This window comes from Aedes aegypti, chromosome 1, assembly GCF_002204515.2.
Source record: "Aedes aegypti strain LVP_AGWG chromosome 1, AaegL5.0 Primary Assembly, whole genome shotgun sequence".
Taxonomy (NCBI): domain Eukaryota; kingdom Metazoa; phylum Arthropoda; class Insecta; order Diptera; family Culicidae; genus Aedes; species Aedes aegypti.
In genome coordinates this window covers 298,274,178-298,295,518 of record NC_035107.1, presented here as the reverse complement: position 1 = coordinate 298,295,518, position 21,341 = coordinate 298,274,178, and the positions used below count along the sequence as shown (strand labels likewise).

The 21,341-nt window shown below is 37.7% G+C and overlaps 1 protein-coding gene across 1 annotated transcript in view; it reads left to right on the top strand.

Moving 5' to 3' along the window:
• The window catches only part of LOC5565958 (serine/threonine-protein phosphatase 5), a 31,076-nt gene extending 9,982 nt beyond the window's left edge, over positions 1 to 21,094 (top strand). The window contains exons 2-7 of the mRNA XM_001650248.2: positions 9,215 to 9,607; positions 9,664 to 9,785; positions 9,927 to 10,197; positions 10,258 to 10,708; positions 20,377 to 20,458; positions 20,529 to 21,094. Coding sequence (XP_001650298.2) covers positions 9,215 to 9,607; positions 9,664 to 9,785; positions 9,927 to 10,197; positions 10,258 to 10,708; positions 20,377 to 20,458; positions 20,529 to 20,585 — 1,376 coding nt within the window. The 3' untranslated portion in view covers positions 20,586 to 21,094. The remainder of the gene's footprint in view (positions 1 to 9,214; positions 9,608 to 9,663; positions 9,786 to 9,926; positions 10,198 to 10,257; positions 10,709 to 20,376; positions 20,459 to 20,528) is intronic.
• The last annotated feature ends 247 nt before the right edge of the window (positions 21,095 to 21,341 follow it).

Sequence of the window (21,341 nt, the reverse complement as noted above, 5' to 3'; positions counted from 1 at the left end):
CTTCCAGGCATTCCATGATTTGCTTCAAAAATTCATTTAATTCCCAGAAATGGCACCAAAAATTTATCCATGAATTATACAAGAAAATCTGTATAGTACCCTTCAAGGAATATCTCACTGTGCCAAAAATTACGTACAAATGTCATAAGAGAATGATTATTATGAAACACAAAAAACGTCCGATTTTCACATGTAATTCTTGTCGTTATCGTTATCGTTATCGGGAGATCTAGGAAATATGTGCCTATCTTTCTTTTCACAAATGTAAAGAGCGATTCTCTAAATACCCAATGGTCCTTACGAGTTCCATGTTTTATATCTTCATAGGAAACTAGATTTCGATGCAGTTCTTGTTTCGTTTACTCAGAAGCATCTGAAGAAGTTCGAAACGTCCCACAATTTTGACCTCAAGAGAATTAACTCAACAAAGGCTCTTATTATTCATAATTGATTAATTTTCTTAGAAGAACAAGAATAGTGTTCAGACACAGGGTAATGCACTAGAAATAATTATAAGTAATCAAAAGAATGTAATCCAGATTGTCCGTTTGGTAAATGAAGTGAGGCAATATTTCCAGCATGGAAAATCTTCGGGGTTGGTTCTCCTCGACGTCGAAAAAGCGTACGACTCGGTGTGGCACGACGCTATTCTTCATAAGATGTTTCTGGGTAACTTTCCTGTCTATTTATTGAAAGTCGTACGAGAATTCCTGAAAAATCGAACGTTCCAAGTCATGGTGAACGGCTGTACATCAGATCGTATGGGAGTGCCTTTTGGTTTTCCCCAAGGCTCGGTGTTGAGCCCAACGCTGTACAACATTTTTTCTGCTGACATCGCCAAAATCGATGGAGTTAATTACTATTGCTTCGCTGATGATACCGGATTTTTAACTTCCGATCGAGACGCACAAGTTATCGTGGAAAATTTTCAACGAGCTCAAGAGACTATACAGCAATACCACAAAAAATGGAAGGTGAAGGTGAATGCGCTAAAATCCCAAGCAATATTCTTCACTCGCCGAAGAAGGCTGATGGCATACCGAAAGAGAAGAGAAGTGAAATGAAGTGTTGGCGAAAAGAGAAGAGAAGAGGTAAAAATGGTATGGCATATTGGAAGAGGTTTCGAAAGAGTTTCAATGCGCTCCGTGTTTTCATTGATTTTGTGCTTCGGCAACAGCATGCTGCCTGCGACCGGAGAGAGAGCGCGCACGGCTGCTTTATTCGGTTTCTTCTCCTTTCCCATGTCCCATTCGCATCAACAGAGGCCTGTAAAGGCGACTCTGTAGAATTCATCAAGTTTGTTAAAATCATTTCTCATCAAGCAGGAAGACTGCTTCTCGATGGCGTGTGAAGAAATCTACATTCTTTGGATGTGATCCATAACCGTAGTAAACAATCATTTCCTGGTCCATATTATGGATCACTAGTTAGAAGTGCTAATATTTGGTATTTAGAATCAACAATCAAGAAAAATGTTTTCCCATGATGATTTCATACTGAATCGAAGCGAACGAGCATGTTTTATGCTATAACATTTGAATTTTACCACCTGTGGGAGCTTATGAATGCTGACGGCACTTCTTACAGAAAACGACCAAATAATGATAGCTGTGTGGTACCAACTAAACATTTGTCAAATACACCGTTATTTAGCGGTTGAACATTACAAATGGTAGAAGACAAATAGTATAACATGGGAACAATATGTTTTACGTAAACGTTTATGTTTTGGGCAAGTTATTCGATGTTGAACGCCAAAGTGATCCGTCACTGTGGGTGATCCGTAACTGCGTGGGCATGGAACAACATAAAAATTGGAAAAAAATATAACAGAATAAATAAGAAATCTAGAAACATTTTTCTCAATTAAGAAACAAAAATTTTGAAAATAAAATTTCTCAATTGTACATTGGCTCTAAGCATTTTTGGAAATTATCTAAAATTTAAAAAAAAACCTCAGAAGCCAATACCGGCATTGGAAGAAGAAAACAAATTACTACTAACTAATTGCGAAAAAGCTCAAAAACTTGCTATGCAGTTTGAAAGCGCGCACAATTTTAATTAAGGACTTACTAGTCCAATAGAATATCAAGTTACTCAGGACTTCGAAAATATTCTCAATCTAGAGAACGTTTTCGAGAATTCCTGGGATACTGATTTGGAAGAAATGAGAACTATTATTAAAAAATTCAAAAATATGAAAGCTCCTGGCGATGATGGAATTTTTTACATCCTCATCAAGAAACTTCTCGAGAGTAGCTTATCATTCTTAGTTGATATTTTTAACAAATGTTTTCAATTAGCATATTTTCCTGACAAATGAAAAAATGGTAGGGTTGTACCAATTTGGCAACCAGACACAAATCCTGCAGAAGCTTCTAGCTATCGTCCAATCAGTTTGCTTTCCTCCATCAATAAACATTTTGAAAAGGTTATTTTGAACAGAATGATGGCCCACATCAACGAACATTCATTTTTTGCCAATGAGTTCGGATTCCGCCATGGACATTCGACCACTCATCAACTTTTACGTGCAACAAATTTGATTCGTTCCAACAAATCTGAAGGCTATTCTACTAGTCTTGCTTATCTAGATATAGAAAAAGCATTCGACAGTGTTTGGCACTAAAGGGTCCATAATACGCATTTCCAGGTGGGTCCATAATAGGCTCGTCGGCAGCGAGCCGGATTACATGGGAATCAAATGGAGGGTCCATAATACGCAACGTCAAATTTGTAAACAATCCTATTATGGACCCCGGGAGGGTCCATAATAGGCATTCGGACAACAGTTTTTCAAATGCATATTTCGCTGGAAAAATCGAATGGTTTTGTATGTTTCATAGACGTACTATGAAGTAAAGACATTGAATTTGTTGTTAGACTCCACAAAACGTATATGCGTCTGAGATATCATTGCGGAAAAGCGTCTAGAATGAATTTCAGCTACTAAGGGGTCCATTACTAGCATTGAAACCCTAGTTTTGATTAGATGTTGGGTGAATTTCAAAGCAATGGCAACCTTTTTATTACAAAATTTAGATTTTATCTTCTGACCTAAAGATTCTGGTTAAACTACTGTACTATGCAGTTGGACTGCACTAGGCTATCACTCATCAAAATTACTTTCACTTCGGGAAAATATAATTTCAAACTGGTGAGAAGATTACAAACTGAGGGTGGGTTAGGAGCACAGTCAGACCCTTGAATGTGCAATGTGGGGTAGTAATTGGGAATGCCATTGACGGTTTGTAATCTTCTACGAGGTTTTCGAAAACCAACAGGGCGCGTGCACCGGGTTGCGGATAGGAGCAAAGGAAGATCAATAGCATCTACTTAAAATAATAGAGCAAAAAGCCGTTCCATGATTAGGTAATGTTTAGCGATCTTCTATGGTGTTCTAGTACTATAACATTCTTCACTCACTGGGAATTCTGGCCTTGATAATATAAATAGTGCTAAACATAAAATAATACCTAATACTCAATAAGTACAATGTAGTTTCAATGTAGTATTAAATGAAATAAAATCAATTTTCTATACTTGACAAGGTTTTGAAGACAATCAATGAGTGAAAGAACTACCTATTAGAAAAGCCACATCAGCTAAGGCTATACATATACAAATGTTGGTCATAGGGTCATGGCGAGCATTCGGTATGTATGTCTATGACTGATTCTGATCTAATAGGGGCACTAGAAGACCACGCGGACAATTTCGAAACAAATTATTTTTATACATCGGTCTTATGATCCGAAAGGCTCAGCTATGCTGTAATGTCATTTTTAAGCTATTCATTAGTGCGGTTTAATTGTTTATTATTCTAACAAAACTACATAATTATTCATTACTAATCACTGTTCCTAATTCTCTCTTTCTCACCTTCTTATCTGTTGCATGATTATGATCATTACTAATATAATGCATGAGCATGCACAATAAGAATAATTTCAGAATTGTAAGCAGTCAATGGATAACTGGATAGAATAGCTTCGAAAAGGATGCTCAAAACAGAATAATTCTGGTCAGGGAAGTATGACCATCATGAGTAAGTAACACATTTCATTTCAATAATATCAAATATTTTCATATAAATCAGCACCGCCAATCAGTGAACTGAATTATAATTTTATATCTGTACATGATAAAAACAGATAAAGTTTGTACAGTTGTCACCATCAATTGAATTGCGTTCTTTATAGTAATGTTCAATCATTATCAAAAGCTCCTAAAGCGTCGCATCGTGCCATCAACAGTTCTTAGCATCACTCTCATATTGTTATTACTTTGTTGTTTATTAAATTTATGTAAAGCGATCAGCTCATTCTTTCTTACTTGTACAATTGTTTGAAATTTTAAAAAATCAAACCAAACTTCAAAACTTAAATTAAATTGCTCTCAGCACATTTACATTTTGCAGCATTAATCGCATTACTGTGTCAAGTCTTCTCCAATTTCCTATACCCTACCCCAACCCTTCCTATCATTTCCGATGGTGTTCAAGTGGTCCGCATAGACTATTACGGCCATTACCTATCCCTGCCCCCGGCTTTGGACTGACTTGCGCTCTCATTGCCCCACCAAACGCTGCAAAATGAAATGAAAATGAAAATGAATTTAGATGTCAGTATTATCATTCTGTATTTCTGTTTATTTGCTGTCAAATCATCTAACAATGAACAATCTGCTTTTCAAATCAGCAAAATGGAGTCACATAAAGCCAAGAGTACTCTGAAAATTATACAAGAGTGAATATTCAAACTGATGAAAGTTTAAATCAAAGCCTGAGCTTACATGATCAACTGATCATATTCTTCGACATCTTTTTATCTCGTTTTTTGAGGAAAATGTATACAGGAAACAAGACAAATAGAAATAAGGAATATATGATTGACGAATTATAATTATTCATGATTGTAATAAAAATGTTGAAAAATATAGATATTTAAAAGAGAGATTAGTGCTGAACAAGCAAAATATTATTCACCCCTGTTCTTGTTTATATTCAAATGCCATTTCGATCGAAAACAGTTTTTAATTTTCGCCAACAATACCAAGTAGGGATTCTTCCACCACATTTAATGATAAAAGATGTTCTGAAGTAGTTATTAACTGGAGAAAGCAATAAAATAATATAGAAAACAAAAATACTGATTACTGTGATGCATCAAAACCCGGACACCTAAGATGATTCACATATTCAAATGCTCGCATACGATTGGTTAATCGTTATTTTATTATGTATTTTTTTTTGTTGGGTTAAGCCACTGCGTCCATTGGATTGAACTTTTGTGGCATAATGTAGTATGTATTACTTTGAGATGATAGCTTTTAGGTTAGAACTTGATAATTTTCACCAAATTTGCAATGAATTAAATGAAAATTGAGTTAATTCTGCATCATGTCGTGTCCATAAATCCGGACACATGAATCAAAATCCGGACATCGGTGCATCTACATCTACATAATTATTCATTACTAATCACTGTTCCTAATTCTCTCTTTCTCACCTTCTTATCTGTTGCATGATTATGATCATTACTAATATAATGCATGAGCATGCACAATAAGAATAATTTCAGAATTGTAAGCAGTCAATGGATCCGGACATTCAAAAAATCGCAGTTGTTCTTAAAAAAATAAAAACCATGAAACATACCTTGATATCACGATACAAAGATTCATGGATTTGTAAAAATAATGTTGTTCCTCTGTTGGATTATACAGAAATATCATAAAACGTAGGTTTTGAAGTCTTCAAAAGATACTTGTGATATGTGCATCGTTCCCCCAATAATTACACATTTACACATTTACAAACATTTTCAGTTAATACTATTTAAAATCACAACGGTACAACATTCATCGAGTTTTCCAGGTTTTCGAACAATTATGATGTTGTATTTCTTTTTGAACTTTGAAAAATTGTATGCTAACACACTGTGTCAGGATTCGAAACCACACATATAAGTATCCGGACAGTCTTCTTCTAGCATAGAATTACATGCATTTCATTAATTTCTTCGAAACTATTGACTTTACCGAGAACAAAATACAAACAAATCACTACAGAACATGAATCACATATGATAAGCACGTAGCAAACGCGTGATGAATCGCCGAAACGCGATGGCGCATTGAGTAGAATTTCTTTGGTTATCGTTAATTTTGAAAGCAAACGCGTCCTAGCGGAACCGACTTTTGTTTTTGTCTTTATTAATAATTTACAAGACTAACTTGATGTCGATTCATGTTACAATGGTCAACAATAGTTAACATTAATAGTAGGAATAATATTCTCACACTAGGAAGAATATTTAACATTGAAATGATTGAATTTCACCAGAGTGTCCGGATATTGGTCCTGTCCGGATTTTGATTCATCACGGTAACAGTTTATCAATAAATCAGTTGTAATTATGATAAGTTACAAAAGTTAATTCATTTAATTATAAAATTCCCTATTTGTGGATTTAATTTACTAGCAAACGTTCTGATCCGTGCTCCATTTACGCCAAAAACGAGCGCAGTCATATCATACTCCTCTAGCGTTCACTAGCGTTCTTGCGCGTCGAAGCAGCAAATGATTTCCACAGATCTCTTTGAACCTCTTCACTTCGCCTTCAGTATACCAGGTAAGCGCGTTTTCCATATAGTTTGCATTGAGAGAGCTTTGACTCTTTTCTCTTCTCTCCTTTTATCCCTTCTCTACTCCTGCAATATGTCATCGCCCGAAGTCCGAGACATATGCCCCAAAATCAAGTGATCTGCGGGGGCATAGTTATCCCGTGGTCAGATACCGTAGGGTATCTGGGAGTAACCTTAGACAAAAAGCTTAATTTTGGAACTCACGTTACCTCTTGTCTTCGCAAATGTGATATGCTCATCAAAACATTGTACCCTCTTATAAACCGACGATCTCGCTTGGACCCCAACATCAAGCTGATACTGTACAAAACCGTGTTTCGGCCCACGGTTACGTACGGTTTTCCTGTGTGGTCCAACTGTGCACGAAGTCACCGGAAGAAAATTCAGGTGAAACAAAATCGCCTACTGAAGATGATGCTGAATCTACACCCGTCTCATCCCACCGATGAAGTTCATCAACTCGCCAAAATTGAGCTGGTAGACGATTGGTTCCTAAGACTGATGCCAAAATTTCTCCTTAGTTGCTTCGCCTCTGCCAATCCCCTAATACAAGAATTGGCCATCTAGAACTGTGATACTATATGTAGTAGATAAAAGTCTGGTGGTAAACATGAAGAAAAAAAAACGGACAGTAACAAAACATGATAAGCGAATTTTAGCGTGTTTGAAAGTAATTCGAAGCATGCTTCAACGTCCGGGAAAGAGCGAAACGAATGACCTGGAAATATGATGCGGTCGTTGGCCGAAAAAAAATGCAGAGCGCGCTTGCATGTGATTTGAGTATTGGTATTTTGTTCGGGTCAATACAGATGCTTCGGCATAACGAATAAAGAGCGAGAGTTTTGGCGCGAAATTATCCGGTGTTTCAGACTCGGATGATTGGCAATGGTTTGTATGTATGGTGGGCGATCATCGATAGACAGATAGCGAAAGAGAGCGTGTGGGGAACATCGTACTGATGAGGGTGATGAAAGAACGCATGCGCAGATGTGTTGATGAACTTCGCTTCGTCAGCGAGAGCGAATGTGGTGAAAAGTGAGACCGTTTAAACTGCGACCTCCTCGTGTCGGGGAGAAATCGGTTTAGCTTCGGAAGATTGTCTCTAATAAAAAACGAGAGGTAAAAACGAATGCGGTAATCGGATGTAGCCACAAGAGAAGGGGGCGAAGATAGCACGACGACACGAGAAGATCATTCTGTTGACTAAAGTTTACACGATCGGACGTGCTTTGTCCGACATCCGCGTTTTTTTACGGCGAGTGTTGGCGAATAGTGAAATTCGGTAATTTTTAGGATCCCGGGCATTCCGAAAAAATGTGGTTACGACACTATATTATTAAGCTTTTTCTCTCTCTGTCTATTTCCTTCATGTAATTCCTAAGGTTTTTTTCTCTATATTTTTCCTTATTCGTCAATTTTTGTTACTTGGCCTAATTGTTAATGTTTAAACATGTTCAATATCACTGCTGTAAGGTAATCCACATCTCAGTAACAGCCCTTACCATCAAATTGTATAAGTTAAGGATAAATATGAAATAAAAAAAAAAGAATGTAATATTTTGATCATTCTGGATTGAACATACCTAATTGCCAATAATACCAAGGATGGCGAAACTTGAAATAACCGTCTATCACGTAATGAAGAGTACAATCAGATGACCGGTTCGTTCACCACCATAAAATATATGAAGTTATGACAATGATGAGTGCCAAACACTTTTCGGAGAATCGGGGTATTCGGAGAATTGGCGTTCGAGGGAAAAGTAGTAGATTTTTGAAGAATTAGTACTCTAACTAAATCAACCATTATGATGGCCATCTTTGGATTCCGAGATGTTTCATCTTAAGCGGTTGATGTTTAATTCAAAGACTGTTACCGGAAAAAAGGACTAGAGACTGCAAGCCCCTAAATAACCAGAACGAAATCCCTGGAAAGGAATGACGCTATGGTTCAGGTTGGTAGATCTTGGCTCGTAACGCACCACGTAAAGATAATCTACCTGCGATACGAGAAAACTACTGGTAGAAATTAAAGGTTGAATTCGAGAAGATGCTCTAAACGGAAGGAAGTTCTAGGTAAATTGAAAAAAGTTTCATCGATGACATGGGAAACAACCGTTACTCCTTTATGCCAAATGGCGCTGTGCCAGATGACCTCATTGCAAATGGCATTACGTCAAATGATCCAGACCCTCTATTTTTATATAAGACCTCTAAAGTCTCCTATTTAAATCAAAACGGTCTTAATGATTTGCCATGTATCCTGGAGCAAAATTCTAGATTCTCTACTGACTCTAACGCAATTTTGCTCCAGGAATTCCTTCACAGAATCCTCGAGGAAAAGCTTCATAAACTATCCTGGTAATTTCGACAAAAAAACGTCTGTAATACTATCAGGGACTCGTCCAGACATTCTTCCAGAAATTCTTCTAGATTTTCCAAAAGTTCTATCAGTGATTCGTCCAAAAATTCTTCCAGATATTTTTCAAAAAATCTGGGGAAGTAGTGTGCTTGAAAATAGGCAAAGCGATTTCTGATTATTCATGTTTTCTCCCCTTTTTTTCAGACAAGGACAACGACAAGGCCATCCAGTTGTACACGGAAGCGATAGAGCTGGACGGTTCCAATGCGATCCTCTACGCGAATCGTAGCTTTGCCTACCTCCGACAGGAAGCGTTCGGGTACGCCCTTAACGATGCCGTCCAGGCGATCAAGTGCAACCCGAACTACCTGAAAGGCTACTACCGGAGAGCAGGGGCCCACATGGCCCTAGGGAAGTACAAACTGGCCCTGGCAGATCTGGAGCTGGTGGCGAAGCGGTGTCCCAACGACAAAGACGCTCAGCTGAAGTACACGGAGTGCAACAAGATCGTCAAGAAGATGGCCTTCGAGCGGGCGATCGCCGTGGACAAGCAGGAGAAGAGTCTACTCGAGATGTGTCGCGACCTGGAGTCGGCAAGTAAGGAAAGCCTGAGTCTGAGTGACTGTTGTCTAATCTGGGAATATTGTTTGCAGCAATCGAATCGGACTACGAAGGGCCTAAACTGGAAGAGGGCAAAGTTACGCTAGAGTTCATGAAGCACCTAATGGAGTGGTACAAAAATGAGAAGAAGCTTCACAAAAACTTTGCTTATAGGGTAAGTTTTGAAAACACTCCTAACGGGTTTTTTTCCTAGATTCTGTCATGATTTAACTGTGAAGTTTATCCCGAAAAAGGGCGTGCGACGTGCGACATTTATAGGTATCATTTTTTGAAAACCATTTTTCCTCTTTTCCAGATCCTCTGCGACGTGGAGGCCCTGTTCAAGAAGCAACCCTCGCTGGTGGACATCACCGTGCCGGACGAGTGCAAATTCACCGTTTGTGGCGACATCCACGGTCAGTTCTACGATTTGCTCAACATTTTCGAAATCAACGGACTGCCCTCGGAGACCAATCCATATCTGTTCAATGGGGACTTTGTCGATCGGGGTTCGTTCTCGGTGGAGTGCATATTCACCCTGTTCGGGTTCAAGCTGCTGTATCCGAATCATTTCTTCCTGTCGCGAGGTATGTTCTAACCGACTGCTAGTCATGACCAGCGAATGGTTCAACGGTCTTATCTTCCAGGCAACCACGAGAGCGTCAACATGAACCAAATGTACGGCTTCACCGGTGAGGTCGTGGCCAAGTATTCCCAGACCATGTCGGAGATGTTCACGATCGTGTACAACTGGCTTCCGCTGTGCCACTGCATCAATCAGAAGGTGCTGGTCATGCACGGTGGTCTCTTCTCGACGTCTGGAGTGTCGCTGGACGATCTCCGTGCGATCGACCGGAACCGACAGCCGCCGGAGCAGGGCCTCATGTGCGAACTGTTGTGGTCGGACCCGCAGCCGCAGAATGGGCTGGCCCCATCGAAGCGCGGCGTCGGCGTCCATTTCGGGCCGGACGTGACGAAGGAATTCCTAGAGCATAACAAATTGGACTACATCATCCGGAGTCACGAGGTGAAGGACGACGGATACGAGGTGGCCCACGACGGCAAGTGCATCACGGTGTTCTCGGCACCCAACTACTGGTGAGTTTTTGAAATCTGAGGGCGAAGGGATAAACTTATACAAGTCATTGTTGACTGTGTACGACAATATTGTTCGCTTGGATTCCCATGGAAGATTCAGGGGGTTCTTCCGAATTCCTGAGAAGGATTCTTCCGAAATCCTGACACGCATTCTCCCTGAATCCTAAGAAGGGATTTTCCAGGAATCCTGCGAAAGATTCTTCCGGAATTCTGGAAGATTCTCCCATAATCCTGAGAGAGATTCTCCAGTAATACTGAGAAATATTCTCCCATAATCCTGAGAGAAATACACCCATTATCATGGGAGGGATTCTTCCTAAACCCTGAGAGGGTTTCTCTCAGAAACCTGAGTGGAATCCTCTTAGCATCCTGTGAGATATTCTCCTATATGTTGTTGTTGTTGTTTGAGAGGGACTTTAACCCGAAGGTCATTCGTCCCTTAGATTCTCCTATAACCCTAAAAGGGATTCTTCCAGAATTTTGAGAGAGATTCTTCCAGAATTCTGAGAGGAATTTTCCCACAAACCTGAGAGGTATTCTCCCAGAATTCTAAGAGAAACTCTCCCAGAATACTGAGAAGGGTTCTCCCAGAATCTTGAGAGGTATTCTTCCAGTATACTGAGAGGGATTTTTCCAGAAATGTGGGGATGATTCTCCCAGAATTTTGAGAAGGATTTTCTCAGACTGCTGAGAAGGATTCCTAAAGAATCCCGAGAAGGATTCTCCCAGTATCTTGAGAAGGATTCTCTCACGGTTCTGAGAAGAGTTCTCCCACAATCCGGTTCTCCCAGATTGGACTCGGAAAAAATGCGACACTTGTTTTTGGGTGTAACTTTTTATCGCGTGGGTGGGTAAAATTTAATGAAATTTTGGGAAATACTACACGGAGACGGAATTCAACTCAATTTTGGGTTGTTTCAACGCAATTCCGTAGTTGAGCCCAATAACTCAATTTTGGCTAAATTTCCAAGGTCCCCACTATGTAGTTTGGCTTTAATTCCATTAGAAAAATATACTCAATTTTGGGTTGATTTAACGTAAAATTGAGTTCTTTCCACCCAAACATACAAAAATAGCATTTACCCAAATTTGGCTTATTGGGCCAAAGTACCCCCATTGGGTAGATGCAGCTCTCTCTATTTTTGACAACATTCGTGTGGGAGAAAGAGAAAACCGAGAGATTTTGGGTTGAAACTATAATCGATATACTTAATTTTGGGTAAAGTAAACTCAAAAATTAGGTAAAAATATTTCTACGTGTAGTTTAGAGTGTTATGTTTATCGCGATCTGTCAAGTAGTTTTCAAGATGCATTCGAAACAAGAAGAGCTATGTCCGCAAATCTTGGGCGCGATGATCGATAATTCTGGTCAGTCGCACAGAAAAGGCATGGAATTCATCATTCCACCGTATCCCGCGTTGTGAAGATGTTCCACGAGACTGAAGTCCGAAAACGGAATACCCAGAGAAGGCATGGAAGAGAAGGCAGTACTTTCAGAATAACCCGAACCTTTCCACCCGAGACGTGGCCAAAAAGCTCAATTCGTCGATGAAGCGGGCTGGGCTTAGCGATGGGCGATTTTGAATCGATGTTACGAACATCGATTTTTTCGTTCCGATTAATCGATTTTTTGAATCGATGTTGGGATGACTCAAAATGGAGTGAATCGATTTTCTTCATTCGATTTTTCGTTTCGATTCAAAAAGACGAAGTTAATCAGAATTTTTTAATGAGTTGAAGAACCATAAACCTTATTTTGAATCAGCCTTGAGGTGTTTATTTCATTTTGTTTAATTTCAAAGGTTTTTTAATTCAAGAAATTTAATTACTAAATGCAATTACGTTTGGTCTTATTTTAAGACCTTGTTTTTGTAAATTTTCATGTGAATTTTAAAATCGAATCGATTCAAAAACATCGATTCAAATGATTCGATTAAATCGGCGAATCGATTCGACATATCGAATTTGAATCGATTCAGTAACATCGATGTTCTGATCAAATTCGCCCAACGCTAGCTGGGCTACGTGTTTTTAAGGTCAGGAAAGCGCCAAACCGGACTGACAAGAGCGGTTCCACGCCGTTTCGCAAACCCGATTATTTTTGTATTTTTTGAATGGCCTGAAAATTTGCATACAGATTCTTTATGACCAAAAATGCCATTATGCACTTTCAGACCGCCATTTTGAACCTCGCCTTATTTTTGAGAAGGGCGTATTGGAAAATGCATGGCAAATCTTTGAAAAACTGTAACTCGAAAACGGTTTGTCCGATCGATTTGAGATCTTCTACAAAGTTGTAGGTATTGCTTAGGACTATATGGAGAAAAATATGCACGGTAAAAAAAGTTACAGATTATTTTTTATTTCAAAAACAAAATTTTAAAATCGATTTTTTTCCAGAAACGCAGTTTTGATTTTTTTTATTTTTGGATATGTTTTAGGGGACAACTTATGTGATTTATTGCACAATGTTTCAAAATGGAAGAATTATGGACAAAAAAGTTATGATTTTTTAAAAAATTACAGATTTTGAAAAAAAATCGAAATAGAGGAAAACAATAATTTTTTTATGTGATTATTTGAAAGTACAGAAAAATTGCAATCGACAAGTACTTAAGTTTTTTTTTTCTAGGTTGCATCAATTTCGAGATATACTCATATTTATATAAAATTTTCAAATAAAAAAAGAAAAATAGGCCCTTTTCAAGCATATTTCGTGTTTCTCCATTCCAGAAACAAATTAATTTGATTGTGCGAATCGTAGCTAAATCGTTTATCGTTTGATCAAAACATTTATGCTTAAGTATTGAAAAAAGAGTGCACGGTAAAAAATATAAACCATATTTTCAAATGAAAATTTGAAGCTAATAGTTCTTAAAAACCGCAAAATTGATGTTTTTAATTTTTGGATATATTTTGCGGTTGTTGTAGGTATTGTTTAGGACTATTTGGAAAAAAATATGCACGGTAAAAAATAATGACTGATTTTTTTAATAAAAAAAATTTAAATCGATTTTCTATGAAAATGCATCTGTGATTTTTATTAATTTTGGACATGTTTTAGGGGACAACTTATGTGGTTATTGCACAATGTTTCATAATGGAAGAATTATGGACAAAAAAGTTATAATTTTATAAAATATTACAAATTTTGAAAAAAATCTAAATAAAGGAAAACAATATTTTTTTATGTGTTTATTTGATAGTACAGAAAATGCATTGGAAGAATACTTAAGTAAAAATTTTCTAGGTTGCATCAATTTCGAGATATACTCATACTTATATAAAATTTTCAAATAAAAAAAGAAAAATAGGCCCTTTTCAAACATATTTCGTGTTTCTCCATTTCGGAAAATTTTATTTTGATTTCAACAACACAAACCAAATCAAGTCAAGTACACAACACTGAAGACGGCTTTACAGTTGAGGTTGAAATACGCGTAACTGTCGAAGAATACAATATACATTTGGACATGGTAAATGAGTAAAAGAAAAACGATGCTTTTTGTTAAACGTACTTCATGGGTACAAAAATAATGCGCTATGTTGTCAAGTTTTATCACTGTAGCAATCATCATTGAAAAAAATGCGGTACAAAAACTTCGTGGTGTGAAGTACCTATATAGTATATAAGATAAGTCTGAAACCGTGAGAGCATTAGTGTTGTATCAACAGTTGTAAGTGACATTTATTTGCCTGTGAAATTGACGTGCTACGAAAGAAGATACAGCATTATATTGTGGATTGAGGAGGCGTTTTACAGAGGTATTTATTTTTGTTGTGCGTGAAGCTGTACAAATATCATTTTTTCGCAATGAGTTATATCAGTTCAAGATGTATTGAAGTGTTCAAACAAAGTTGTTCTAAACATTATCGAAATCTTACGGAAGATAATATTCAGAAATTGGTTTTGTTGGGATTTGCTGAACAGAATAAATTAAATAGTAAGCTTAAAATTTGTGATTCTTGTCGTTTAAAACTGTCTAATTGTACTCAACTTTCTAGTAGCGATGACTCATCGAGCAGTGATGAACATGTAACTTCTGATACTGAAATGAATGTTCCAAGTCAGGAGTCTTTGGTAACTGTATCGTCAATGACCTCGGTCAATACGACTGATTCTGAAATAGGTGAATGTTCACAAAGTGTAAATATTGAAATTTTTAACAAATCAATTTCCAGTATTTTAACATCTCCAATTGATCGTAAAAAAATGAGTTCAATAAATTATGTAAAGCGAAAATATGAAGAAGTTAAGAAAAAAATAAGAAGAGAAATATTCAAGTTAAATACAATTGACGAAATTGACAGACATAAGGTTAACGAGTTTGATGAAATGATTGCACAAATTAAAGATAAATTTTCTAAAGAGACGGTATCACCAGGAACGAAAAACTCCAACTTCTTTCAATATTGCCGAGGTCATGGACGGTTCAGAAAATAATGGATACATTTAATACATCCAGGTATTTGGCAACACAAGCTAAACAGTCATTAGAAGGAACAAGTAAATCTCGTACATCTTTCGGGCTAAGTAATGTAGCAAAAGAAATTGTAGTAAACTTTTACGAAGATGATGAAACTAGCCGAGTGATGCCTGGCCAACGTAATTATGTTTCTGTAATGAGAGACGGAAAGAGGCTGGCAATTCAAAAAAGGTTAATGATGACTACATTAAAAGAGTCGTTTAATCGATTTACTGAATTACATAGTGGTGTTCAAATAGGAATTTCATCTTTACCAAAATTGAGACCGAAGAATTGTAAATTGTTAACTAGCTCTGGAACACATAATGTGTGCGTATGTACTATTCACGAAAATGTCAATTTGATAATCCATAGTTTAAAGAAATATAATTTACTGCATGATTTAATTTTTTTTTACTGATAGTTTATTATGTGAAACAAAAACAGTGGATTGCACCTTACGTTGTTGTGAAAAATGTTCAGATTCTACTACCTTTGAACGAAGCTTGTTATCAGAAATCAAAGAGAATGGCATTGACGAATTACAATTTGAACAGTGGGTCACAACCGACAGGTGTGATATTGAAACTTTTTCTCCATGGTTGTACGATCTTGCCGCGATGAGAGGGCTTTACCCATTAGCCGGGCTTAGCCCTGGGGACCAAAGGTACACCGTTGTGATAGAATCACATTTTTAATGCCACGTTTAGATTTACCGTGTATATCTCGGAAGTGATGCATCTCAGCTAAATTTTACTTGAGTATTTTTCGATAGAAATTTTTCATATTTAAAAATATATAGTTGTTTTTCTGTACTCAAAAAACGCACCAAAAATATCGTTTTAGATAAATTCGTTTTATTTATTTTTTTAAATAATTTATTTTTTATCCAAAAAATTTCCGTTTTGAGGCATTGTGCAAGAAATTACAAACAATATGCTGCAAAACATATCCAAAAATTAAAAACATCAATTTTGCGGTTTTTAAGAACAATGAACTTCAAATTTTCATTTGAAAATTTCGTTTATATTTTTTTTGCCGTGCATACTTTTTTAAATACTTTAGTATATAGGTTTTGATCAAACAATAAACAATACAGCTACGATTCACTCAATCAAAATAAAATATTTCTGGAATGGAGAAACACGAAATATGTTTGAAAAGGGCCTATTTTACTTTTTTTATTTGAAAATTTTATACAAATATGAGTATATCTCGAAATTGATGCAACCTAGAAAAAATTTACTTAAGTACTTTTCGATTGCAATTTTTCTGTACTTTCAAATAATCACATAAAAGAATATTGTTTTCCTCTATTTCGTTTTTTTTTAATCTGTAATTTTTTAAAAAATCATAACTTTTTTGTCCATAATTCTTCCATTTTGAAACACTGTGCAATAAATCACATAAGTTATCCCCTAAAACATATCCAAAAATAAAACAAATCAAAACTGCGTTTCTGGAGAAAATCGATTTTAAAATTTTGTTTTTGAAATAAAAAATAATTTGTAACTTTTTTTACCGTGCATATTTTTCTCCAGATAGTCCTAAGTAATACCTACAGCTTTGTAGAAGATCTCAAATCGATCGGACAAACCGTTTTCGAGTTACAGTTTTTTAAAGATTTGCTATGCATTTTCCGATACGCCCTTCTCAAAAATAAGGCGAGGTTCAAAATGGCGGTCTGAAGGTGCAAAATGGCATTTTTGGTCATGAAGAATCTGTATGCAAATTTTCAGGCCATTCAAAAAATACAAAAATTAAATTAAAAAAAAAAAATCGTCATGTTCGGTGGAATTGTTCACAAGCAAAACACGGTGGCCAAATTGCGTGCGCGGAAGCTGTACCGTAACGTAAGTGACTTGTCAAGCCGGGCTGTTTCGTCATGGACGACAAGACATATATCAAGGCAGACACCAAACAAATCCTCGGCATCAAGTTTTTTGTCGGTACGTCCCGCATGGAGGTTCCGGAAAAGTTCCAGAAGAGAAAGATGGACAATTTCGCGAAAAAGTACCTGTTGTGGCAGGCGATCTGCCATTCGTTAAGAGTACAAGCATTCAGCTTGGGGGAAGAAATTCAATAAATAAATTATGCCAAAACATACACTCAAAAAAATTCAAACGTCATTGGTACGTGAAAAATCACTTAGATCAATTCATTTTACCTTCACTTCACCTGACTAAGATAAAGATCACTGAACCATTCATAATCACCAAATAGTGACTCGGTAATGTTTACTGAGGTTACCTATCGCGCTTACGTGGAATTCACGTAGGTGCCTGAGTTCATTTTGACATTGTGGACGTACATTTGGTGTTGAGCTCAAATCCTAAGATGGCGCCCGCTTGATTTTTGAAGAACTTCAGAAGCTGCTGCTGCTTTAAACACTGTGTAAGATTGATTTCAAGGTAAATATGCTTTGAATACCGAAGAATCCCTGCATTACTTCATATTTTATACGTGATTTACAACCTCTATCAATTATAGCACGCGAAGGCTACAACAAGGCAGACCAAACTCACAAAATTGGGGAAACAGGATTCAAAATGCTCAGTTTGACAATAAACATATCACAATCTTTTAAGTTTGTTTACATTTTCCAATTGGGAATTCGTTTTCTTCCAAAGCCTATTAGAAATAAGATTGGTCTTTATTACCGTTAAATTTAATGCAAAACCATCTAGGTCCTATTGAAACGCTTCGTAAAGGCTACCGGAAAATCCACGTAGCTCTTACGTTTAGCGACGGTGGAATGGACGAAGTTCAAAAGTTCATGCGTTCATTCTGGGCTACCTATGATTAACGTAAGAGCTACGTGGAAAGTGCGATGGAAAAAAATCACGTATTTTTTCACGTAACAATGACGTTTGGATTATTTTGAGTGTAGCTCATGTATTGTTTATTACTCATGAGCTGGTAACGGTTGGCTGGTTGTAGCGAAAGTGAACGAGTTCAGGGTAAGACGCAGATGTGACACCTCACTCGAAGTTGTGGAGAGCTTTGTAGAAAAGGAGTGGAAGGAGTACTAGAATCTGACAAATTTATGTTGAAATCAAAGCAACTCAGCAATATTTGAATTCTGTTTATGTACAGTTAATTTTCATGTCACTATGATCGTTATGTATAACAACTGCATAGCAACCATTCTGATGTAAATATCCACATGTTACCAAGACCGAAAATCAGTTTCCAATAAACCACCAGTTCGTTAGTGTTACCACGTGTTTCTCTATGCAGCGTCTATGGCGCGCCGACCAAGAGTTGGCTGCAGAGGATTAGCCCTGCCGAGGCTGGTCCCTTGTAACATTGTTTAAGTTGGCTAGGAGAAGCAGTTTGCCTAGGCTACTTCTGCTACACGTGTTGTGCTATATGCACTGGTCCCTTCCCGAAGAAATACCGTAAGGTGGTTCCGGGGAGATGAGGGTCTGAGTCCAAGGGTCATGTCGATGCACTGTTCACCACTTGAGCAATTCTAAATGAATTGCTCATGCACAGTGCATAGGCTGGTTTTAGCGGGTCGTCGTTGGTGCGTCATCCCCGCATTCCCTGAGTTATCTTCTCAGGGGATCTGTTTGCAGATTTCCCCCTTGTAAAAAACAAAAAAACAAAAAACCACGTGTTTCTCTTTAATTTATTTCTGGGTTGTGTTAGAAGCGGTACATTTCGAAAAGGGCGTTACAACATCTTACATATATAGTTATTTGATCCCTGAAAATCTGAGAAGTATTCGATTCAATATGTTTTTTTGGTGATCATTTTTGTGCGTCTCATTTTTTCTGAGTCCAGTCTCTACCGCGAAGGATTCTCCCAGAATGCTGAGCAGGGTTCTCCCACAATCCTGAGAAGGGTTCCCCAGAATCCTGAGAAGGTGCTCGCAAAATCCTGAGAAGAGTTCTCTCAGAATCCTGAGAAGGGTTCTTCCAGAATCCTGAGACGGATTATCCTAGAATCTCTCTAAGAATCCTAATCCAATCCAATAAGAGGGATTCTCCCAGAATATTGAGAAGAGTTCTTCCAGGATCCTGAGAAAGAATCGTGAAAAGGTTCCTCCCAGGACCCCGAGAGGGATTTTCTCATAATCCTAAGAGACATTCTCCTACAATCTCGAGAAGGATACTCCCAAAATCCAAAGAAGAATATTCCCAAAGTACGAAGAACAATACTCCCCAAATCCGTCCAGAATCTGAAAAAAATGTTCTCCCAAAATCCGGAAAAGATTCTCCCAAAGTCATGAGAAGAATTCTTCCACAATTTTGAGAAGGATTCTCCCAAAATCCTAAGTAAGATTCTTCCAGAATCCTTATTCTTGTAAAATCCTGAGCAGCATTCTTCCGGTATCCTGATGATTCTTCCATAACACAGAGAAGATTTTTTTCTAAGATGGAATCTGCCAAAAGCCTGAGAAGGATTCTTCCAGAATCCTGAGAAGGATTCTTCCAGAATACTGAGAGAGAATCTCCGAGAATCCTGTGAGTAGTTCTTCAAGAATCCTGAAAGTTAATCTTCCAGAATCCTGAGAGGGATTCACCAAGAATCCTGAGAGGGATTCACTTAGAATATAGAGAGAGATTCTTCTAGAATGTTGAGAGAGGTTCTTCCAGAATACTGAGAGGGATTCTCCCAGTAACCTGAGAAGGTTTCTCCCAGAATACAGAGAAGGATTTTCTCAGAGTCCTGAGAGGGGTTTTCCTAGAAATCTGAGAAGGATTCTCTCAGAATCCTGAGAGGAATTCTCCCAGAACCCTGGAAAGAATTCTCCCAGAATATAAAGAAGAATTTTTCAGAGATGGAATCTTCCGAAATCCTGAGATTATCTTAAAAGCCTGAAAAGGATTCTTCCAGAATCCTGAGGAAGATTCTTCTAGAATCCTTGGGAGAGTTGTCCCAGAATCCTGACAAGGAATCTCTCTGAGTCCTGAGAAGGATTCTCCTAAAATTCGGAGACGAATTCTTCTTCTCCTGAGAAGGTTTCTCCCAGAATCCTGAAAAAGATTATTCTTCCACAATTCTGTAAATTCTGCTGGAGTCTTGAGAAGGATTCATCCAGAATCATGAGAAGAATTGTTCCTGGAATCTTGAGAAGGGTTTTCCCGGAATCCTGGTAAGGATTCTCCCTGCATTGTCAGCATAACATTTCTGGTGCGATTTATCGTTCAAACAATGTCTTTACTCTAACTGCTATTTCAATTTTCTTTCTAGTGACACCATGGGTAACTTAGGAGCGTTCATCAACATGAAAGGCAACGATCTGACGCCCCAGTACAAAACCTATGCCGCTGTTGTAAGTATCCTTTGCCAGAACATGGCCCAATGTAATAGGTAACTTATGCAAATCCCTTTTCTCCGTGTAGCCACACCCCAAAGTCAAACCAATGGCCTACGCCAGCTCACTAAGTTTTCTAGCGTAGTACCTAGGCCCAACGGATACTGCCAACAACACACTGTTTCCTAGTAGTAAGTGGAAGCGATCGGCGGGGATGATTTGACTAGCAGCACCCAGCATGAACCCTTATTATTGTCCCGGTCTGGGGCTGAACGCTACCGGAAGCGTTTCTGTTGTTCTGGTGATTTCTATCGGAACAACCACACTTAGCTATTTCGTTGTTTAGACATTCTGTTAGAAATTGTAGAGGTAGGTATCACTTTTAAACAATTGTATTTTTTTTTTCTTTTAACTGATCCCAGTACAACAAGGCGAAGAACATTGAGTTCAGTGAAATTATACTGCATTTTGTGTAGTTACATCGTTTTACAGTTTTTAGAACAACATTGTGTGATTCAAGTGTTGGAAGGATGGGAATTGATTTTTTTTATTTAAAACTTCAAACATGTTCTCAAACATACACAAATAAAACAAACGAAGCAGTTGTTAAACTCTAGACTGTTAGATTAAAAAGTAACATCTTACAGATGATAATTGGAAAATATTGTTACTACCGATGACGCCCACGCGTCTATGGCATGGACGTCCTCACGTCCCGAGCTAGCTCACCTGTAATTCTGCCTCTCAGGGTCGGCACACGTGTTTGGGGAATACTCACCGTAACAGACCTCGATCGTTCTCAACCTGTAAATCTTTCTTTCGGTTTTACAAATTCTAAACACCAAGCTTTTCCATTTAAAATATAATCTAACTCTACTCAATCTTTTGGGGGGGGGTTAAT